This window comes from Strix uralensis, chromosome 21, assembly GCF_047716275.1.
Source record: "Strix uralensis isolate ZFMK-TIS-50842 chromosome 21, bStrUra1, whole genome shotgun sequence".
Taxonomy (NCBI): domain Eukaryota; kingdom Metazoa; phylum Chordata; class Aves; order Strigiformes; family Strigidae; genus Strix; species Strix uralensis.
In genome coordinates, this window is record NC_133992.1 from 3,224,737 (window position 1) to 3,240,904 (window position 16,168).

The 16,168-nt window shown below is 57.5% G+C and overlaps 1 protein-coding gene across 1 annotated transcript in view; it reads left to right on the plus strand.

Annotated features, from left to right (window-relative positions):
- LOC141953113 (uncharacterized) overlaps positions 1 to 15,835 on the plus strand; it is a 96,069-nt gene extending 80,234 nt beyond the window's left edge. The window contains exons 31-69 of the mRNA XM_074891423.1: positions 190 to 243; positions 493 to 537; positions 1,267 to 1,320; positions 2,060 to 2,113; positions 2,328 to 2,381; positions 2,614 to 2,667; positions 3,014 to 3,067; positions 3,240 to 3,284; positions 3,599 to 3,643; positions 3,931 to 4,038; positions 4,316 to 4,369; positions 4,648 to 4,701; positions 4,922 to 4,975; positions 5,275 to 5,382; positions 5,843 to 5,896; positions 6,190 to 6,297; positions 6,622 to 6,675; positions 6,801 to 6,854; positions 7,117 to 7,170; positions 7,569 to 7,622; positions 8,392 to 8,499; positions 8,708 to 8,761; positions 8,912 to 8,965; positions 9,259 to 9,312; positions 9,800 to 9,853; positions 10,051 to 10,104; positions 10,391 to 10,444; positions 11,150 to 11,203; positions 12,314 to 12,367; positions 12,447 to 12,500; positions 12,666 to 12,719; positions 12,841 to 12,858; positions 13,032 to 13,085; positions 13,281 to 13,343; positions 13,637 to 13,802; positions 14,099 to 14,205; positions 14,494 to 14,574; positions 14,844 to 15,032; positions 15,450 to 15,835. Coding sequence (XP_074747524.1) covers positions 190 to 243; positions 493 to 537; positions 1,267 to 1,320; positions 2,060 to 2,113; positions 2,328 to 2,381; positions 2,614 to 2,667; positions 3,014 to 3,067; positions 3,240 to 3,284; positions 3,599 to 3,643; positions 3,931 to 4,038; positions 4,316 to 4,369; positions 4,648 to 4,701; positions 4,922 to 4,975; positions 5,275 to 5,382; positions 5,843 to 5,896; positions 6,190 to 6,297; positions 6,622 to 6,675; positions 6,801 to 6,854; positions 7,117 to 7,170; positions 7,569 to 7,622; positions 8,392 to 8,499; positions 8,708 to 8,761; positions 8,912 to 8,965; positions 9,259 to 9,312; positions 9,800 to 9,853; positions 10,051 to 10,104; positions 10,391 to 10,444; positions 11,150 to 11,203; positions 12,314 to 12,367; positions 12,447 to 12,500; positions 12,666 to 12,719; positions 12,841 to 12,858; positions 13,032 to 13,085; positions 13,281 to 13,343; positions 13,637 to 13,802; positions 14,099 to 14,205; positions 14,494 to 14,574; positions 14,844 to 15,032; positions 15,450 to 15,599 — 2,691 coding nt within the window. The 3' untranslated portion in view covers positions 15,600 to 15,835. The remainder of the gene's footprint in view (positions 1 to 189; positions 244 to 492; positions 538 to 1,266; positions 1,321 to 2,059; positions 2,114 to 2,327; positions 2,382 to 2,613; positions 2,668 to 3,013; positions 3,068 to 3,239; positions 3,285 to 3,598; positions 3,644 to 3,930; positions 4,039 to 4,315; positions 4,370 to 4,647; positions 4,702 to 4,921; positions 4,976 to 5,274; positions 5,383 to 5,842; positions 5,897 to 6,189; positions 6,298 to 6,621; positions 6,676 to 6,800; positions 6,855 to 7,116; positions 7,171 to 7,568; positions 7,623 to 8,391; positions 8,500 to 8,707; positions 8,762 to 8,911; positions 8,966 to 9,258; positions 9,313 to 9,799; positions 9,854 to 10,050; positions 10,105 to 10,390; positions 10,445 to 11,149; positions 11,204 to 12,313; positions 12,368 to 12,446; positions 12,501 to 12,665; positions 12,720 to 12,840; positions 12,859 to 13,031; positions 13,086 to 13,280; positions 13,344 to 13,636; positions 13,803 to 14,098; positions 14,206 to 14,493; positions 14,575 to 14,843; positions 15,033 to 15,449) is intronic.
- The last annotated feature ends 333 nt before the right edge of the window (positions 15,836 to 16,168 follow it).

Genomic DNA, 16,168 nt, shown 5'->3' on the forward strand with positions numbered 1-16,168 from the left:
TGTGTGGGGGATGTGCTGCTCACTAACAAACCCATGGCTTGATACAGACCAGACAAGCACCCTGAGAACCATGTCACTGCTTATTTGCCACCTTTTAATACTGGAGGGAAGCTCTGGGGCTGAACGAGCCCTTGATGGGGGCACCCTGCCACCAGGCCCTGCTTTCCTGAGACGAGACTCTCCTTCCAGGGCTTGCGGGGCATCCCAGGAGCAGAAGGCGCAGAAGGAAAGCCTGGTACACAGGTTCCCATCCTACACTCTGTACTTGACTGCGGGCGAGGGCTGGGGGGGTGGGTTGTATCAAGATGGGAGCTGAGCTCAATGCGGGGGGACTTCCCAACCCCACCATCCCCATGGCTGTGCAGGTCAAGACCTTGACACCGTGTTGGACCTTGCCAGGATGTGCAGCAGCTGGCTCTGGGCTGGTGTGGTGGGACTGGGAGAGGCTGCCTCTGCTTCCCCATCCTCATCATCACCTGCCTTCTCCTGCAGGGTTCCCCAGGGACTGTGGGTAGCCCAGGCAGGAGGGGACCACTGGTGAGTAGAACTGCACAGCTGTCTGATTTCTGTCCTTCCTTCCCTCTGCTCAGGTGCCTCCCCTTGGGGATATGCCTCAAAATCATGTCCATGGGATGGGGCGCAGGTGGTGGGTGGCCCTGATGAAGCGAGACCAGCTGGAGGGTGCTCCTCTGGGTGCAGCTGCAGGAAGGGACCTGCTGAGAATCGTGCTGAAGGGTGAAGGAGAGGGAATGGGGCAGTGCATTTAAAACTGGCTATTGTAAAATGATTTCTCATCCCTGGCGCTGCTATCCAGAACAGGTCCAGCAGCAAGACCTGAGCTGGCAGCAAGTTTTCCCTTCTGCAGGATTTCTAATATTTGTTTATCTTTGCGCTGAAAAAAAAAAAAGAAAAAAAATCTGGCACTTCCATCAAAACAAAATATGAAAACTGTTCTACTCTAGCTCAGAGACGCACCTCTGATTTTGCTGTTAGCATTGTACAGCGCTGCCTAGATGCACGTGTGGGTGTTGTGTGCGTGTACACACACAGCCACGGTGCTTCAACAATGAGAACCCAAAGAACTGGTTTGAAGTGGGAAGCACTGGTGCTGCCTTCGGTGGGCTGAGCCGCTCGCCAGTGCCTGGCCCCAGGTGCTGCGCTCTGGTTTGGGTTGGTCTCAGACCACCCAAAGGTGGTGGCCAGGGCCTTTCCATCCCTCCTACTTCTGCCTTCCCTCCATCGCTCATCTTTTGCCCTTTCCTCCAGGGTTTTGCCGGCTTGCAGGGAGGCCGCGGGCACACAGGACCTCCTGGATCAATAGTAAGGAAAAAAAATAAAAAGTTCCTTCTGCATGAACTCTGCATATTCTTAGGTGGGAAGTCAGCGGGGCTGGTGCCACTGGCGGGGGATATGGGACTTTCCCACCTTGGAAACCAGCAGGGAATCAGGGCATCTGTAGGACCTGATCTTAACTTCTTGTTATAAGACATAAAAAAGCCTCAGTGACAGAAATACCTGAGGCTAAGGAAGAGCAGAATAATTCCCCAGGGAATCAGCCTGCCTGAGGGACTTTGCAGCTTCCCCAAGCCCAGCAGGGTCTCCGTGGGGGACGGCAGTGGGGGATGGCAGCCCGTAGAAACCAGGTGTGAAGGGTGGCTGAATAGCAGTGTGGTCCTGGGAGGGGATCAAAGTGTTTGCTCCATCCCAGGTGGAAATGGGTGGTACAGGTTCAGGGAGGATAGTCCCATGTCCTTGCCCACTGGGATGGAAACCCAGAGCAGCTCCTGCAGCTGGGAGCATGCTCTCAGCTGGGCTTCGTGATGACCCCGAGAGCAAGTATTGCCACCTTGCCCAGTGACAACTCTGCTGAAGAGCCAGCCATGGGGTGCTGGTGTGCAGGAGCCACCAGGATGGGCCACAGTGGCAGAGTTTGTCCCCAGCAACCCAGTTTGGACCAGGTGACACCTGTTCGTGAGCACAGAGGCAGCAGTGGTGGCTCGGTGGAGCTTGTTTCATCTCAGCCTCTTGACTGACACCTCCTCCCCAAATATTTCCAAAGGGCTCTCTGGGAAAACCTGGACCTGATGGAGACCCAGGTTCCCTGGGCCCAAAGGTGAGAGCTGGGGCTTGAGGGGACCTTGAGTATGCTGGGGGCGGGGGGGGCTGGCTGGAGCAGTAGTGGTGGTGAACAGCCCTAAGAGGCTCTTGGCTGCCATGGGGACACCTGAGGGGACCGTGTGGGTTCAGACATGGACACCAAGGATGGGAAGATGCCTGCCCACATCCCAGGAGTGGAGGTTTGTTAATGCCCTCGTCTTGCCTGGCAGGGGCTGCCTGGGAAGCCTGGCTCGGAGGGGCCACAGGGACCTGTCGGCACCTATGTAAGTGATAGACCCCCCCCAGAGAGGGGTATGGTGCTGCGCTGGGTTGTGGGGGAGGCTCGCTGGAGCAGCACTGCCCCCAGCCAGGCACTCACCGTCCTGCCAGGGCTCCTGCAGTGCCCGGGGTCCTGCCTTTCCCCAGGCAAGAGCTCAGCCTCAGCAGCCACCTTTTCCCAAAACCCTGGAGATGCTGGGCAGCTCCGGCTGCCTCCTAATGCTGTGCTCTCCTCAGGGCTACCCAGGACCTGCCGGTGACCGCGGGAAGCCAGGGCGCAGGGGAGACAAGGTAGGGCTGGGAAATCCAGCACAACAGTGGGGGGATGAGCTGGGGTGGGAGGCCAGGCTTTGGAAGCATTTTTGGGTTGGGCTGTTGAACCCAAGCCATGGGTTTGGGTGATGTCTGTGAACGGTGTCCATCAGCCATGCCAGGGAGGTTGCAGGGGTGGCAGGAGGAGAACGGCTGGAGCTGGCTCCCACATTAGGCAAACTGGTGGTTCTCCAGCACTTCATCTGCCCAAACTTCTGTGGCTTGTTGTAAGATGCCAGGCAGCTATTTTTGGGGTTTTTTCTCCTTAAGAGGTTACTTCATTAAAACACACGGATGAACAGAAATCTTTCTTGCCTCCTAACAGGGAGAAACAGGAGCCCAAGGCCTACCAGGATTTCCAGGAAAAGCTGGTCCCAAGGTGAGTACTGTTTGCTGCTGCCCTGGGCAGCTCCAGCCCCCCCCAGAGCAGCACTGAGCAAGTCGCCTTTGCTGGGCTGGGCATGGGAAAAAGGGAAAGCTTTGCCACCAGCTTCAAGGGGCTAAACTGGTGAGAGGGGAGCAGGGGCTCTGATGGTGTTCTTCTCCCCCAGGCCCTGCCAGGTCCCCCTGGTCCACGAGGTGCTCCCGGCTCCCAGGTAGGGCTCGCTCTGCTCCCTGTGTGCCCAGCTGGCTCTGCTCCCTCTGCCACAGTCCCCTGAGGATGTGCAATACTCTGCAATATATACTGTGTGCTACCTACAGCATTAGCAGCATGGATCCTGAACCCCTTTGTGGGAGCAGGCAGGACTCTGGTCCCGCTTGTTGCTGGCTGGGTTTTGTCCTGGTGCTGCATGGACACTGTTGAGGGGGCCCAGGCACTTAGGGACTGTCTGAGCAAAATCTCACCCTGCTCGGGGTCCCCTGTGCCTCCTTGCCATGACCACGCTGCTGAGCATCCTTCTTGTTTCAGGGCAGAGCAGGAGACCCAGGTCCTCGAGGGCTTCCGGGGCTGCCTGTAAGTGGAAGAGCTGTAGCTTGCAGAGATGCTCTGTAGGCTGAAGTTGGGTGATGTCTGATGGGATGAAAGATAGGTGCCTGCTCTGGAGGCAGTTTTGTCCCTGGGCTGGTCATGGGGCAGAGAAAGACCCAAACCCTGCATGGGTTGCTGGGTGGTGACAAGCTGGGGTACAGGGACAGTAGTGCCCTCCTGCACCTGCAGTGATGAGGCACCAGTACCCACCCACCCAGAGCTGCACCCTGTGCTGTGTTTTGGGGTGCTTAAGTGGCCTTTTGGCCTTACAGGGTGCTCCTGGCACGCGGGGGCTGGATGGTGTCCCTGGAAAGCCTGGCTCAGCAGGAGAAACAGGGGCTCCTGGAGCAGCTGGTGCTGCTGGCCCATCTGGGTACCCGGTGAGTACATCTGGGGCTCCTTTGATCAATGCCCAACACAACCTCTTGCCTCACCCAGTAGGACAGGGTGCAAGAATTTTGCTGGTGCAACACTTTTGGGGAGCTCCCTGAAGCACCTGCAGGAAGGGGAGGAAAAGGGAAGGTGGTGTAAGGAGCTTGAGAAGCTGGTGTGTGGGGATGTGGTGTGCTGGGGCATCCCAGACCCCCGCTCAGGAGCTGCAAGGACCTCCTGAGTTAAGGCAAAGCCTTGCTGCTGATATGTGTTTTTTGTTTTTAGGGCCGGGAAGGTCCAAATGGACCTGAAGGGCCTTCAGGGATGAGAGGAGAGAAGGTAAGGACAGAGAAGGTGGTTTGGTTCCCCTTGCCAGCCCCATGCTCTGCTTGCCCGAAGTAGGGTTTCCTCCCCTAGGGCTGTAGGGGCAAGCACTCCTCCCAGTCTGGCCACTGGTTTTACCCAGTGGGATGGGGATTTACATGTCTGGTGCAAGGTGGGAGAAGAGCCTTGCAAGCCCTCCTGCAAACGCTGGGCAGCTGGGGCAGTGGGGTCTACAGGGACCTGCATGGAGGACCACCACGGGTGCCTGTCCTAACGTCTGTGTCCTCTGGCAGGGTGATGTGGGAGATCCCGGGGAAGCTGGCATCAGCGGGCTGGATGGCGAGCAGGTACTTCAGCTGGGGAACCCTGTCCTTCCCTCGGCTGGGGCTGCCCCAGCCTGCTTCTCCCCACGTGCCTTCTCCAGGGATGGGAAAGGAAGGGAGGAGGTTGCTCATCCTCAACTAAACCAGAAGGTTAAAGCTGTGTCTGTGTTAACTGAGCCAAAGTCTTTGTGCAACGTGGGGTAAATGAGCTGTGCTAGGGCTGGGCTGTGTGTTTCCTCCCCAGGGACCACCAGGACCACCGGGAGCGGAGGGTCAGCCAGGACCCAAAGGCGAGCAGGTCAGTTCCTGCTGGATGCTGGGGTGATACCGCTGGCGGTGCTGGTCTTGCATGACCCTGCTGCTGCAGGGGCAGGCAGGCACCTAAATCCACCTGGGGCTGCTTGAAATCCACCCCCAGCATGCTCGTGCCTGGGGATTTATGTTGCTGAGCTCAGTAGGGGGGTCCAGGTCCCCTCAAACCTTGGGTACCTGGTACAAGGAAAACTGGGGTGGCTGTAGGGTGAGAAATGATGGAGAGCAGAGCCAGGGTCAGCTGGAAAAGGCAAGAATAATCCTAGTCATCTTCATCCTGTCCAGGGAGAGGCAGGAACCTGCGGAACTTTGGGCATCAGAGGGGGCCCTGGGGAGCCAGGGGACCATGGGCCAGAGGGGCCACCGGGGAGGCCCGGGGAGCAAGGAAAGGAGGTACGTGTGCTGGCTGACACCACGGTCACTGGTGTGACGGTCACTGCTCCCCCCCAGCATCCTCTGCCAGGGGCTGGGAGTGGGATGGGGGTGGGAAAGGTGTGCCCACCCGGTGCACTGGCTCTGGAAAACTGCCCATGCTATGGCTTTGCTGCAGACAGGCTGAGGTGCCCCTGTGGAAGGAGGGGGCTGATGCTTTGGGGTCCCCTTGCTGGGCGAGGTGCTGCTTGGCTGTGCTCAGCATTTTGTGCTCACTCACTTTTGGGCTAGCGTGGGTCACAGCTGGGGGTGACCTCCTGGTGCAGGCGAAGCGGCAGGGCCATCCCTTACCCAGCACCAAAATCCCGGCCAGAGGAGGGTGGAGAAGCCCATGGAAGTCAGAGCTCAGCTTTTAACCCACCCTAGGATGGGGCTGGGGAGCAGCTGCTGCATCTGATGCCGATATTTCTCCTCTGGGCAGGGTGACGCTGGTGATGCTGGAGACCTGGGCGAGCCAGGACCGCAGGGACAGAAGGTGAGGGGTGCCTCTAACTCTGTCCCTCCTTGCAGTACCTTGGGAACACCTGCAGCCTGCTCAGCCTCCTCTGCTCTGTTTGCCGTGGCGGGGGCTGAAGCAGGACAGGGCTGAGGACCACTGGAGATGCAGGGCTCAGGCCTGGCATCAGTACCTCTCCTGAGCACCCTAGGGTGAACTTGTCTGCAGCACCCAGTGAGAGCATGAAACACATCATCTCCATGCAGAAGCTCATTTATTTACTATTCCTTTTTCTTCTTTGTGGTGACACCTCTGTCTCCATCCCTGAGCAGGGTGACACTGGCCCCAGGGGCCTTCCTGGAATGCCTGGCCCAGGAGCTGCTACCGGGGAAATTGGAGAAAAAGGCCATAAAGGAGAGAAGGGCCAAGAAGGTTTGCTGGCAAGTACAGAGAGGGGCTGCCTCAGCCCACCAGGCTCCCAATGTCCCCAGAGGCTGGCAGTTGGGTATTGGGTGCTGAGGAGGGGGGCTCACCCCTGGCACCTTGGGCTGCAGGAGCTGAAAATATACTAGGAATTGGCAAATCTCCATAATTAGGGAGATTCATGTCTCATGGGAATGACTCCAAAACTGGGTCTTGTTGGCACAAAAGGACAGTGTGGACTTGCCGGGCAGTCTGGGTTAATGCGGCCTCCGGCCAAACTCCAGCCTCCTGCCCCCAGCCGGGCTGTAACTCTGCTGAGCACGTCTCCCTCTGTGTCCCAGGGTCAGGTTGGTGTCACCGGAGCTGCGGGACCTGCTGGAGCCAGAGGACGGTTTGTAAGTCAGATCATGTCCCTCCTTCCGTTGCGGCTGATCACAGACCTGGCGGGGGGATGTGTGTGTGACTGGGAGCACTGGTCAGGGTTGAATCAATGAGACTCCTTTGCTTGTGCTCTGAACAGGGCGGGATGGGTCTCCGAGGTCCTCCTGGGCTTGACGGTCCCGAGGGAGCGAAGGTACAGCACAGCGATGGCGCCAACACTTCATCTCTGGGTCAAATGCCCTTTTCTAGTCTTTTCCCAAGATTTGCTTTCTGCCTCTGGCTGATGGGGAACATGGTGGGGCTGGCTATGGTGGAGAAACTGGGTCAGACCTGGGCAGGCCAGTGACGTGGGGGAGCTGCCATGGGACACTCGCTGCCTTGTTGCCTGAGATCCAAAATCAACAAGGCAAGGGAGGGGTTTTCCAGGGACAGAGCTGTTTCCCCTTCTTCTCCAGGGAGATCCAGGGCCACAAGGGATGGACGGACCCACTGGTGCTGCAGGATTAGAGGTACTGATGCTCTTGTAGAGCCAGGAGCTGCTAAAGGCTTCCCCAGTGCTTCACCATTTCCAATACAAACCAAAGCCAAAGGATTTATTGCCCCTTAACTGCCCAGGGCAGGGGGCTCAGGAGTGAGGAGGGGGTTTTAATGCCTCACATCTTGGCACTGATTCCCCACCCCAAAAATCAGACCATTTCAGTCTGGCACCCAGGGATGCCTTGTGGAAGACCTGTTCCAGCTATTGAATCATGTTCACTCCTGTATGGTGCCCGGGTGCTTCCTGGACACATGCCTTAGCCAGCTGAACATAGTATGAGGGAGAGGATGCTTAAAATACCTGCAGAGGGCCTGAGCACGAAGCATATGGTGGTGACGGGCTTATTCTAAATCCCCAACATCACCGCAGGGACTTGCTGGAGATGATGGAGTCAAGGGAGATGGCGGCAAGCCTGGCCCAGCGGTGAGTACTGGCCCTGCCCTGGCAAAACTTCCCTGGGAAAGAGGTTTGGTGGCATCCTGTGATGGAGCAGCAGAGCCTGGGGCCAGGGCTGTGTCTCATGTCTCACCCTGGGGGTGGCCACAAATTGAGCTCTGCCAGCCCCAGTGCCAGGCCGTGTCTCCCGGGTTCTGCCCTGCAATGGCTTTGTAACTGAATCATCATTTCCTTGGTTTCCCTAGAGCCAAAGCTCCATAAAGGCATTTTAATAGAGCTATTAAAAACCATGTGAAATGCTGCGGCTGTTGTGCAATTAACACTTGGCTGTTGGAGTCTGCCTGAGGCAGGTCCAGGGCGTTTGGTTTCCCATTCCTCTGCTTTCACAGAGCAAATCTGCAGGTGTTCGTAAGGTCAGAGGGCTCCAGGAACTGCCCTGTGCTCAGAAGCACTTGCGCTACACTGAGATGCATTTTTATAGTCATGCTCCTGACATGCACAGAGCCACAGATGTGTTATTGATGCCCTGCACTCGGCTGCAGGATAAATCCCATTTGCATCCTAGCTTTCCCATGTTGCAGTGACACTTTGCCCAGGCAAGACATGTCCTTAACTCAGGCAATTGCCTTTGCTGGGAGAGGCTGGGATGCGGAATAAACTCGGGTGGATTGGCAAAGCAGACAGCAAGATCTGTCGCTCAGCGTAGTTGCAGTCCCTCAAGGGGCAGCTGCTCGGACCCCGCTCCAGGTGGGATTGGGCTGGGGTGTAACGGGTGCCCCATCTGTGTGCACCGCAGGGCGCAGCAGGTGCCCAGGGGCCAGTGGGTGCCCCTGGGTTCCGGGGCTACACCGGGCATGAAGGAGCCAGAGGAGCAGTGGGCGCCAAGGGAGAGCTGGGCCAGCAGGTAACTCCTCTCTCTGCCATGGGGATGGGCAGGGGACATCCCTGCAGGGTGGCCCTCCCCGGCACAGCTCCAGCAGCAGCAGTCCCTGCGGGGAACAACCTGTCCAGACCCCGGGGCAAGGCATCCGGCTTTGTACTTGCCCTCCTGCCTTCCCCCAGATAACTCGGAGCTGATGCCAGCCTCGTGTTTTGTCCCCAAATGAACTCAGGGTCCTCTCGGGCCACCAGGCGAAGCTGGAGCCCCGGGGATGAGCGGCATCGAGGTGAGTGGGCTCCTTTGCTGCCCCACTTCTCCATCTCTGGCTTTTCTCGCAGTCCAGGTCTGTGCCACTCTGACAGCCTGCCCAGGATTTGGGTCAATAACCCTGGGGCTTATTTTTTGGATTTGGGTTGATTTTTGTTTTCCTTTCTAGGGCCCAGTGGGTGCAAAAGGGGAGCCTGGCAAGCCAGGAAAACCAGGACAAACGGTGAGGAGTGGGATGGAGCCATACTGGTTCTCTCTGGCACAGGCAGTGGGATTCTGGGATCTCCTGGCTGCGACAAGGTCCCACATGGGCAGCATCTCCTGCTCCTGCTGAGACACCCCCGCAGCCCCCTTCTGCCCCGCCTGCTCCAGAGGGGGGCAAAAATCTCAAATGGGGACTTCAGCTTAGAGCACCCTCCTGTGCACGCTCTGGCAAGAGCAGGGAGGGAGGCCGGGAGGGGACATCCCTGGCACAGCATCCTTATGGAGGGGTTTCCTTCTCCTTTGGGATTTTAGGGGTCTCCGGGACAAGCTGGTCCTAAAGGGTGGAAAGGTCGCAAAGGAGAAAAGGTACCTGTGAAATCCTCCTCTGTGGATGGCACTTGAGGGGGGACTGGCCACCAGGCATGGAGTGGCTGAGCCTGAACTGGTCTACCATGTTGTGGTCTGTGGAGAGAAACCAGGGGAAATCGCCCCGGGGTGACCTGTTTCTCCCTGCTGTGAAGGCAACTGCCTGGCAGACAGAGAGCCCTTAGATACCCTTGGGCTGCCTTGGCTGCTTTTCTGGGTGAGGGGCTGGCAGGTCTGCCCATCTCAGCCCCCCCAGCCCCACAGGGCTGCCTCCATCCTGGCTCAGGTGCCCTTGGGGGGGGGGACAGGGAACCTCCCCTTCACTGCAGCTCTTCACCGTGGCCTTGGTGTCCATCCCCAGGGTCCCACAATGCCTGGTGAGCTCTGTCCCCATCTCCATGCAGGCAGCAGCATCTTTTCCCCAGTGCTGGTCTGGGATGTCGCCAGGCTGCTGGTGACCCACATCTCCAATCTTTTCTTCCCCCAGGGTGATGTGGGGTGCCAAGGGGAAGAAGGGGTCCCCGGAGAAGCTGGCAGACGGGTAAATGGCACCGTTGTCCCCATGGAGGGTGGCGGGAGGCATAGGGCTCATGCTTGGAGCCCACAGAGGTCTTGTAGAGGGGCTCTGGTTTGCTGGGGTCTCCACATCCCTGAGGGGGTGAGGGGGACATGGGGCGGCCAGCTTAGTGCCTTTAACAGGCTTAAATTGCTTGTGAGTCTTTAATCTGTTGTTCACAGGGCAAGCGAGGCAAAGCGGGCCACCGGCCCCCAAGAGGTCCCCGGGGACCCAAGGTAGGTTGGCTTTGTCCTGCAGGGCGAGGGCTGCTTTGGCACCCTGGCAGCTCAGGGGTGCTTCTGAGCCAAGCCCCCGGCTTAGAAAAGGGTAAGCCACCATAGGGGCACCGCATACCTGGAGGGCTCTGTGTCCCCAGTACCTTCCAGCCTAAGGCTGGGGTCTCCTGCACTCCCATCCCATGGGCTGCTCTCTCCACAAGAGGCACCGGGGCATAGCTCCTGCCTTGCTCTCTCACCACGCTGCTGGGCACACCGGCCAGGGTCTCTTGCTTTTGCATTTCAGGGCTACCCAGGTGACAAGGGGCTGGAAGGACCCCACGGCCCCCAAGGACCCTACGTGAGTATTAGCTTGGAGGTTTTGGGGTGCCAGCTGCTCCCTGTTTGGCCCCCATGGGTACCACTGTGCAACCCAGCTCTGCTGACAACTGAAGCAGAGACCCATTTAAAATGAGTGAAGTTTCTAGGTGTTTCATCCATCCGTCATTCATCCATCTCGCCTTCTCCCAAATTAGCATCCCAGCAGTGTGTGCGCAGTCAGGGAAATCACATAATTTCCAATGTGTTGTTCTAGAGGCCAAATACTTCCCTTCCAGTTAAGTGTCTGATGCCTGGCAGATCTGAGTGCTTGTAGAGGATGGCGCCCATGTTCCCAGAGAGCTGCCATGGCTGAAGGAACTGGCTGCACAGCAGCAGCTAGCATTGGCCAAAAAAACCTACTCAAATATTTTTTTTAATTACTGGAAATTTTTTTTCTCTATTAAAAATAAAAATCCTAACTTCAGAAACTTCACAAAAGAAAGCTGGGTTGTTCTGCAACCAGCCAAGGGACCTGAACTGCATTTCAAATGGGGTTTGCTGAGGGATCCTCCTGAAAGCAAAGATCAAAGACATGATGAGAAAATGCCTCAAAGCTTCTAAAATTGCCTGAAATTCTCAGAATCCTGGCAGTGACCTCAGCTGTGGCGAGGTCCCTCCACAGCAGGGAGCTGACGGGAGCAGCTCAGCCGCAGGGTGATGCGGTACCACATAATTTCTCTCTTAGGGCATCCCAGGGCTGAAAGGTGTGAAAGGAGACCCTGGACCGAAGGGGCACAAGGTAGGTGACATGTACCAGACACTTGAGCCCTGGGCACAGCAGGGACTCTGGGCACAGGCTAGTATTTAATTTGCTGGATGCCATCACTTATTCCCCTCTTCTTGAACCCTGACTGCTGCAGCATCCTTCTTTGGGTGTCGATCACCGTGTTCCCAGGTGCCGGGACATGGGACCTTTAGACTTTCTCCAAAACTAGGTCCTTTTCCAGCCTCGCCATCCTCCTAGAGTTGCAAGCAGCAGCGCACAGTCATTTAATCCCCTGCTCTAAGCATTGATGCTGACGCAGCACGAGCACGTACCTCCTCTGTGCCACAGCTGATGAGCTGATGGATCCAACCTTGGCCCGAGAAGCCAAGCACATCGTCACAGTCCCATCCATCAGCCGCAAGGCTGTAAATAAGAGTGACAACTAGTCCCTGGTGGCGGGTAGTTGCTCGCAGCCTTCAGGAAAATGAAACCCCAGTAATAAATAAAGCTTTAAATTTATTGCAAGCTAAATGAGCAATGGCAGAAGCTAAAGTCCAGGGTGTTCGGCAAGGCCAGAGCCTGCGAGAGCAGGCAGAGGGGAGGCTGCGGGCAGCTGCTGTGCTGGGGTTTCTTCCCCTGCTCCACCAGATTTCAGCACACAAGAAACTTTGTTTTCTCAAAGTGTTTCCTGGGAACTTCCGAGGTTTTCTTGAATGATATTTTAGTCTGGGATAAAATACTTTCAGTTTTGCCTTTGCAGCTGAGCAGGGGAGGCAGACACTCCATCAAGCCTCCTCTTTCCCCAGCAATATGGATACAGTTAATTCTACCCGATCAAAAGGATGAGGGTGTTCTTTCAGAAATTTTGCAGCCAGCTGTGAGTGGGAATTTCCCATTTCCAGCCACTTGCTGGAGGCCAGGAGATGTTTGGCCTTAGGAAATGTCCCCAGGCAGGTATTTCCTACCAGGGTCAGGCAGCAAGCAAAACTCCTGTTGCCTACCTGATGAAATACTACCGATGGAGTAACTAGAGCAGGGTTCCTGATGCCGGCCCTCTGGGGCACAGTCCCCTGCTCAAGGTGGTGTTCTCGGGCATTTCTACCCTCCTCTTTGCCACCAAAGCTCTCCCTGACTCTCTCCTAGGGTGAGAAGGGCAGCATGGGCGACCTGGGCCAGCAAGGGGATGATGGCTTCAAGGTGCGTGAAAGGTTTTGCTGTTTTCCTTCCTCCCCTTGGTCCCTTGTCACCCTGTGTGACAACCTGCCATGTCTCCTAGGGCAAGCCAGGACCCAATGGCATCCCCGGGAGGCCGGGAGCCAAGGGACAGCAGGTAAGGGCACAGTGGAGGGGCACAGCAGAAACCGAGATGAGTATTTGGGGTGAATTCCTCATTTTTACATGCAAAATCCACCTGGGGAAGGGGCTGGGTTGTAGAAGGCCATAGGGCTGGGGGATGCCTTGTGCAGTGCCCTGACCTCCTCCGGTCTCTTTTCAGGGTAACACTGGCCCCCCTGGCCCACGAGGACACGCTGGCATCCCCGGGACACCGGTGAGTCCTTCGCGCCCCCAGCAGATTTGGGGCTTGCTCTTAGACCTGTGGTGGTTATGCTGGGACTGGACTTTGATCCTGCCTGCCTCCCTCTTATCTGGGTCTTGCCCTTCTCTTTCAGGGCTTGTCCGGACCCAAAGTAAGTAGCGGGGAGCACCTGGAGCAAGGCTCAGCCCTGTTGTGGGGCACCCTCCCCTCCTGCCCTCTCTCCAGGGTTCAGGGTGGCCCCATGGGTCACCCTGGTGTGCAGCTCAGCACAGCAGCATCTCACCACCTTGCTTTTCTTCCCTCCTCTGCCTTGTCCTTGGGCAGGGGCTGAAAGGCTTCCCAGGGCTGCCGGGACCCAGGGGCATGCCAGGCCTGCCGGTAAGCTGAGCTGCTAATGTCCCTCGTGCCAAAATTTGGGTCCCTTGCTCGCCCAAATTTGTCAGTGAGGTCCCACCGCACCATGCCGTGCCATGCCATGGGGACAGCTGGCTGCTGGCACCGTTGGAGGAGCTGCGAACATGGTGGGGTCTCATGGCAGCAGCCAGCATCACCAGCATTGTCACTGTCACCCAGGGTCTCGCCGGTCCCCCTGGTCCCAGCGGACCCATGCTGATGCTGTCTGGGGAGGAGCTGCAGGTGAGTCTGCTGAGGCGAGGGCTTCCCATCCCCGCTTTGGTGGGTGCCACCCAGGGAGGGAAGGGGCTGACAGCGATGCTGTCCCATGTCTTGCTGCTTCTGAGGTCCTCTGTGCACAAGGACCAAGGTACTTGCACAAAGAGCAAGCAGATATGGTTAATCCCTCTCTCACCATGTTTGTCCTTGTTCCCTGCATGTCCCATCCCCTCCCTGAGCATCTGATGATGCTCCTGGCCAAAATAAGAGAGGGGGGGCAATGTCAGCTTGGTCATATCCCCCTCTTTTTCTTTTAGCACCTAATTTATCCCTCCAACCACCTGAATTACACTGCAGTCTGGGCTCTGCTGGACACCCTGAGCCGGGAGCTGCAAGCCCTCTTCGAGCACCCCAACGGCACCAAAACCAGCCCAGCAGCCACCTGCAAGGAGCTGCTGCTGGCTCACCCCAGCCTGCCTGACGGTACTGGGGTGCACATGGGGTCCCCCCACGTTGGCCCTGGATCCAGCCAGTCCTCCCTGCTGGCCAACGTGGGGGGACGGGCAGCTCTTTGCAATTAAGAGGGGATGAGGATTTGGGGGATGAGCTGAGCTGTTTCATGGGCATCCCTGGAGAAATGGGATGGCAGCCAGGCTGCATCCCAGGAGGATGGAGGTTGCAGCCAGGGATGTGCCATGAGCTGACGTGGGCTGGTACCATGTGGCATCCTCCCTGTGCCAAAAACTGGGTGCCAGGAGCTCCCCTCTGCCTCTCTCCAGGGCAATACTACATTGACCCTAACCAGGGCAGCCCCCAGGACGCACTGGTGGCCTTCTGCAACTTCACAGCGGGGGGTGAGACCTGCATAGCCCCCATCCACAACCAGGTATGGGGTGGCTTTCATGGGGCAGATTCAGCCCCTTGTTACCCCTCAGGGCGGGTGAGGACAGGGGTTGGTGGGACTGGAGAGGGACAGTAAGGCCAGTTCCTTGCCGTGGTGACTGCTGCCATCGCTGGGAGCTATTGGAGCAGTTTGGGGTGAGGATCCTGGTCATGGTGTGTGACCCTGCTGCAGGGACAGATCACACGCATGGGTTGGTATAGCTGGCTCCTTGTTCTGGTGGTGCCACTGTCCCCTGCTGGGATAGTGTGACATGGTCCCCGCTCCCTGCAGATCCCCATCAAGGCTTGGCTGAGCACCTACACCTCCGAGGACACCTTCGAGTGGTTCAGCACCCTGCCCGGGGGCTTCCTGGTGAGTGCCCAGCTGGGACAGCCAAGGCGACACGAAGCCCATCTCATGGGGTCGGGGCTCTCCTAGTGCCTGTCCCACTGTGGTGGGGCAGTGCCCAGGCACAGGGTCCCACTGGCTGTGCACAGTGGGATGTGACATCTCCTTCTGCAAGAAAATCCAAACCAGTGCTTTAGCAGATGGCTGAACCCTGCCCAGTTCTCGATTGTGGGGAGCACAGACCCCTCCAAGCAGCCCCCACTACCTGGTTTTCTTTCTCATTGCCCCTGCAGCTGGAGTATGCAGGGGCCAGCCCGGTGCAGCTCCGCTTCCTCCGCCTGCACAGCCATCTGGCCACCCAGAAGATCTCCTACTCCTGCAGACCGGCCCCTGAGCAGGGCCAGCCCCAGCCAGAGAAGGAAATCCGCTTCCTGGCCGACTCCCGGGAGCAGAGCTATGCAGCCAGCCTGCAAGGCTGCGTGGTAAGCCTGGCCGTGGCCAGACCTTCTTCTATGCCCAGAAGAGCCTTCATTTGCAGAGCCCCTCGGCATGTGTTTGCACCCCCAGGGTTTGGGGTAGACTCAGTGGATGAGGCTTTACACGGTGGGATGGGGATTGGGAGCATCCTCTCCCGGGGCCCAAGGAGCTGCCCCAGTCCTGGGGAGCGTCTTGGGATGTGGCAGGGGACAGGGTAGGCTCTGGGAGTCACAGGGGACGCCACCTCCCTGGAGAAGCCATGACAGGCTGGGGATGGAGACCTGGCCATGCCCGCAGGGCTGTTGGGTGCATCAAGGAGCAACCAGAGCAGTGACAGGGACAGCGGGTGCTCCAAGAGGGTCCTTCAGGCCCACCGGCCAAGGGTTTCAGTGCTGCTCAGCTGCCCCCGGTGCTCATTTCAGCTGGACAACGAGTCCTCCATCACCGACACCATCTTCCAGTTCACCACAGAGGAGCTATCCCTGCTGCCCCTGCGGGACCTGGCCGTCTTTCACAACGGAGACGCCTCACACCAGTTTGGTTTCACAGTTGGACCAGTTTGCTTCAGCTGAAACCGGTGACACCCAAACTGAGCCGGCCAGTTCCCTCCACATTCAAGAACTGTCCCGCTGGGGACATGCATGGAGGCTGGGGGTGGCACAGGGCTCCCACCCACTCCCCGGAGCTGCCGGTCCTCTCTTTGAGATACATGTTTGTAGCTGCATTATGCCACGGACTACACTTCCTTCTGGAGTAGAAGAATATTGTTTACAAAAGTAATTTCTCTATAAATTATATATATTATATATATATGAGGAGATGCTAATTTAATGACTGATTAGGGGAGGCCTGTATAATTATAACCACTGGGAACTGTGCTAAAGACAAAAGCCACAAGCAAAAATACTGCCAGCTTGGGAGAAGGGGAAGGAAAGGTCTTTTCTCTGCCTCGGTCAAGGGCACAAAGCCAGTCTTGGGTGTGTCAGGGTGAGGTTGGGCATCGATGTCGATCCTGTGGAGCAGTGTGGCAGCTGGGCCAGGGTCAAGGAGAGCAGCAGGTGAAGCTTTTGAGGGGCACATTCCCTAGGGAGCAGTTTAAGCAATGTCAGATTGTGCAGGCAAGCCATAGTGCTCTCTGCTA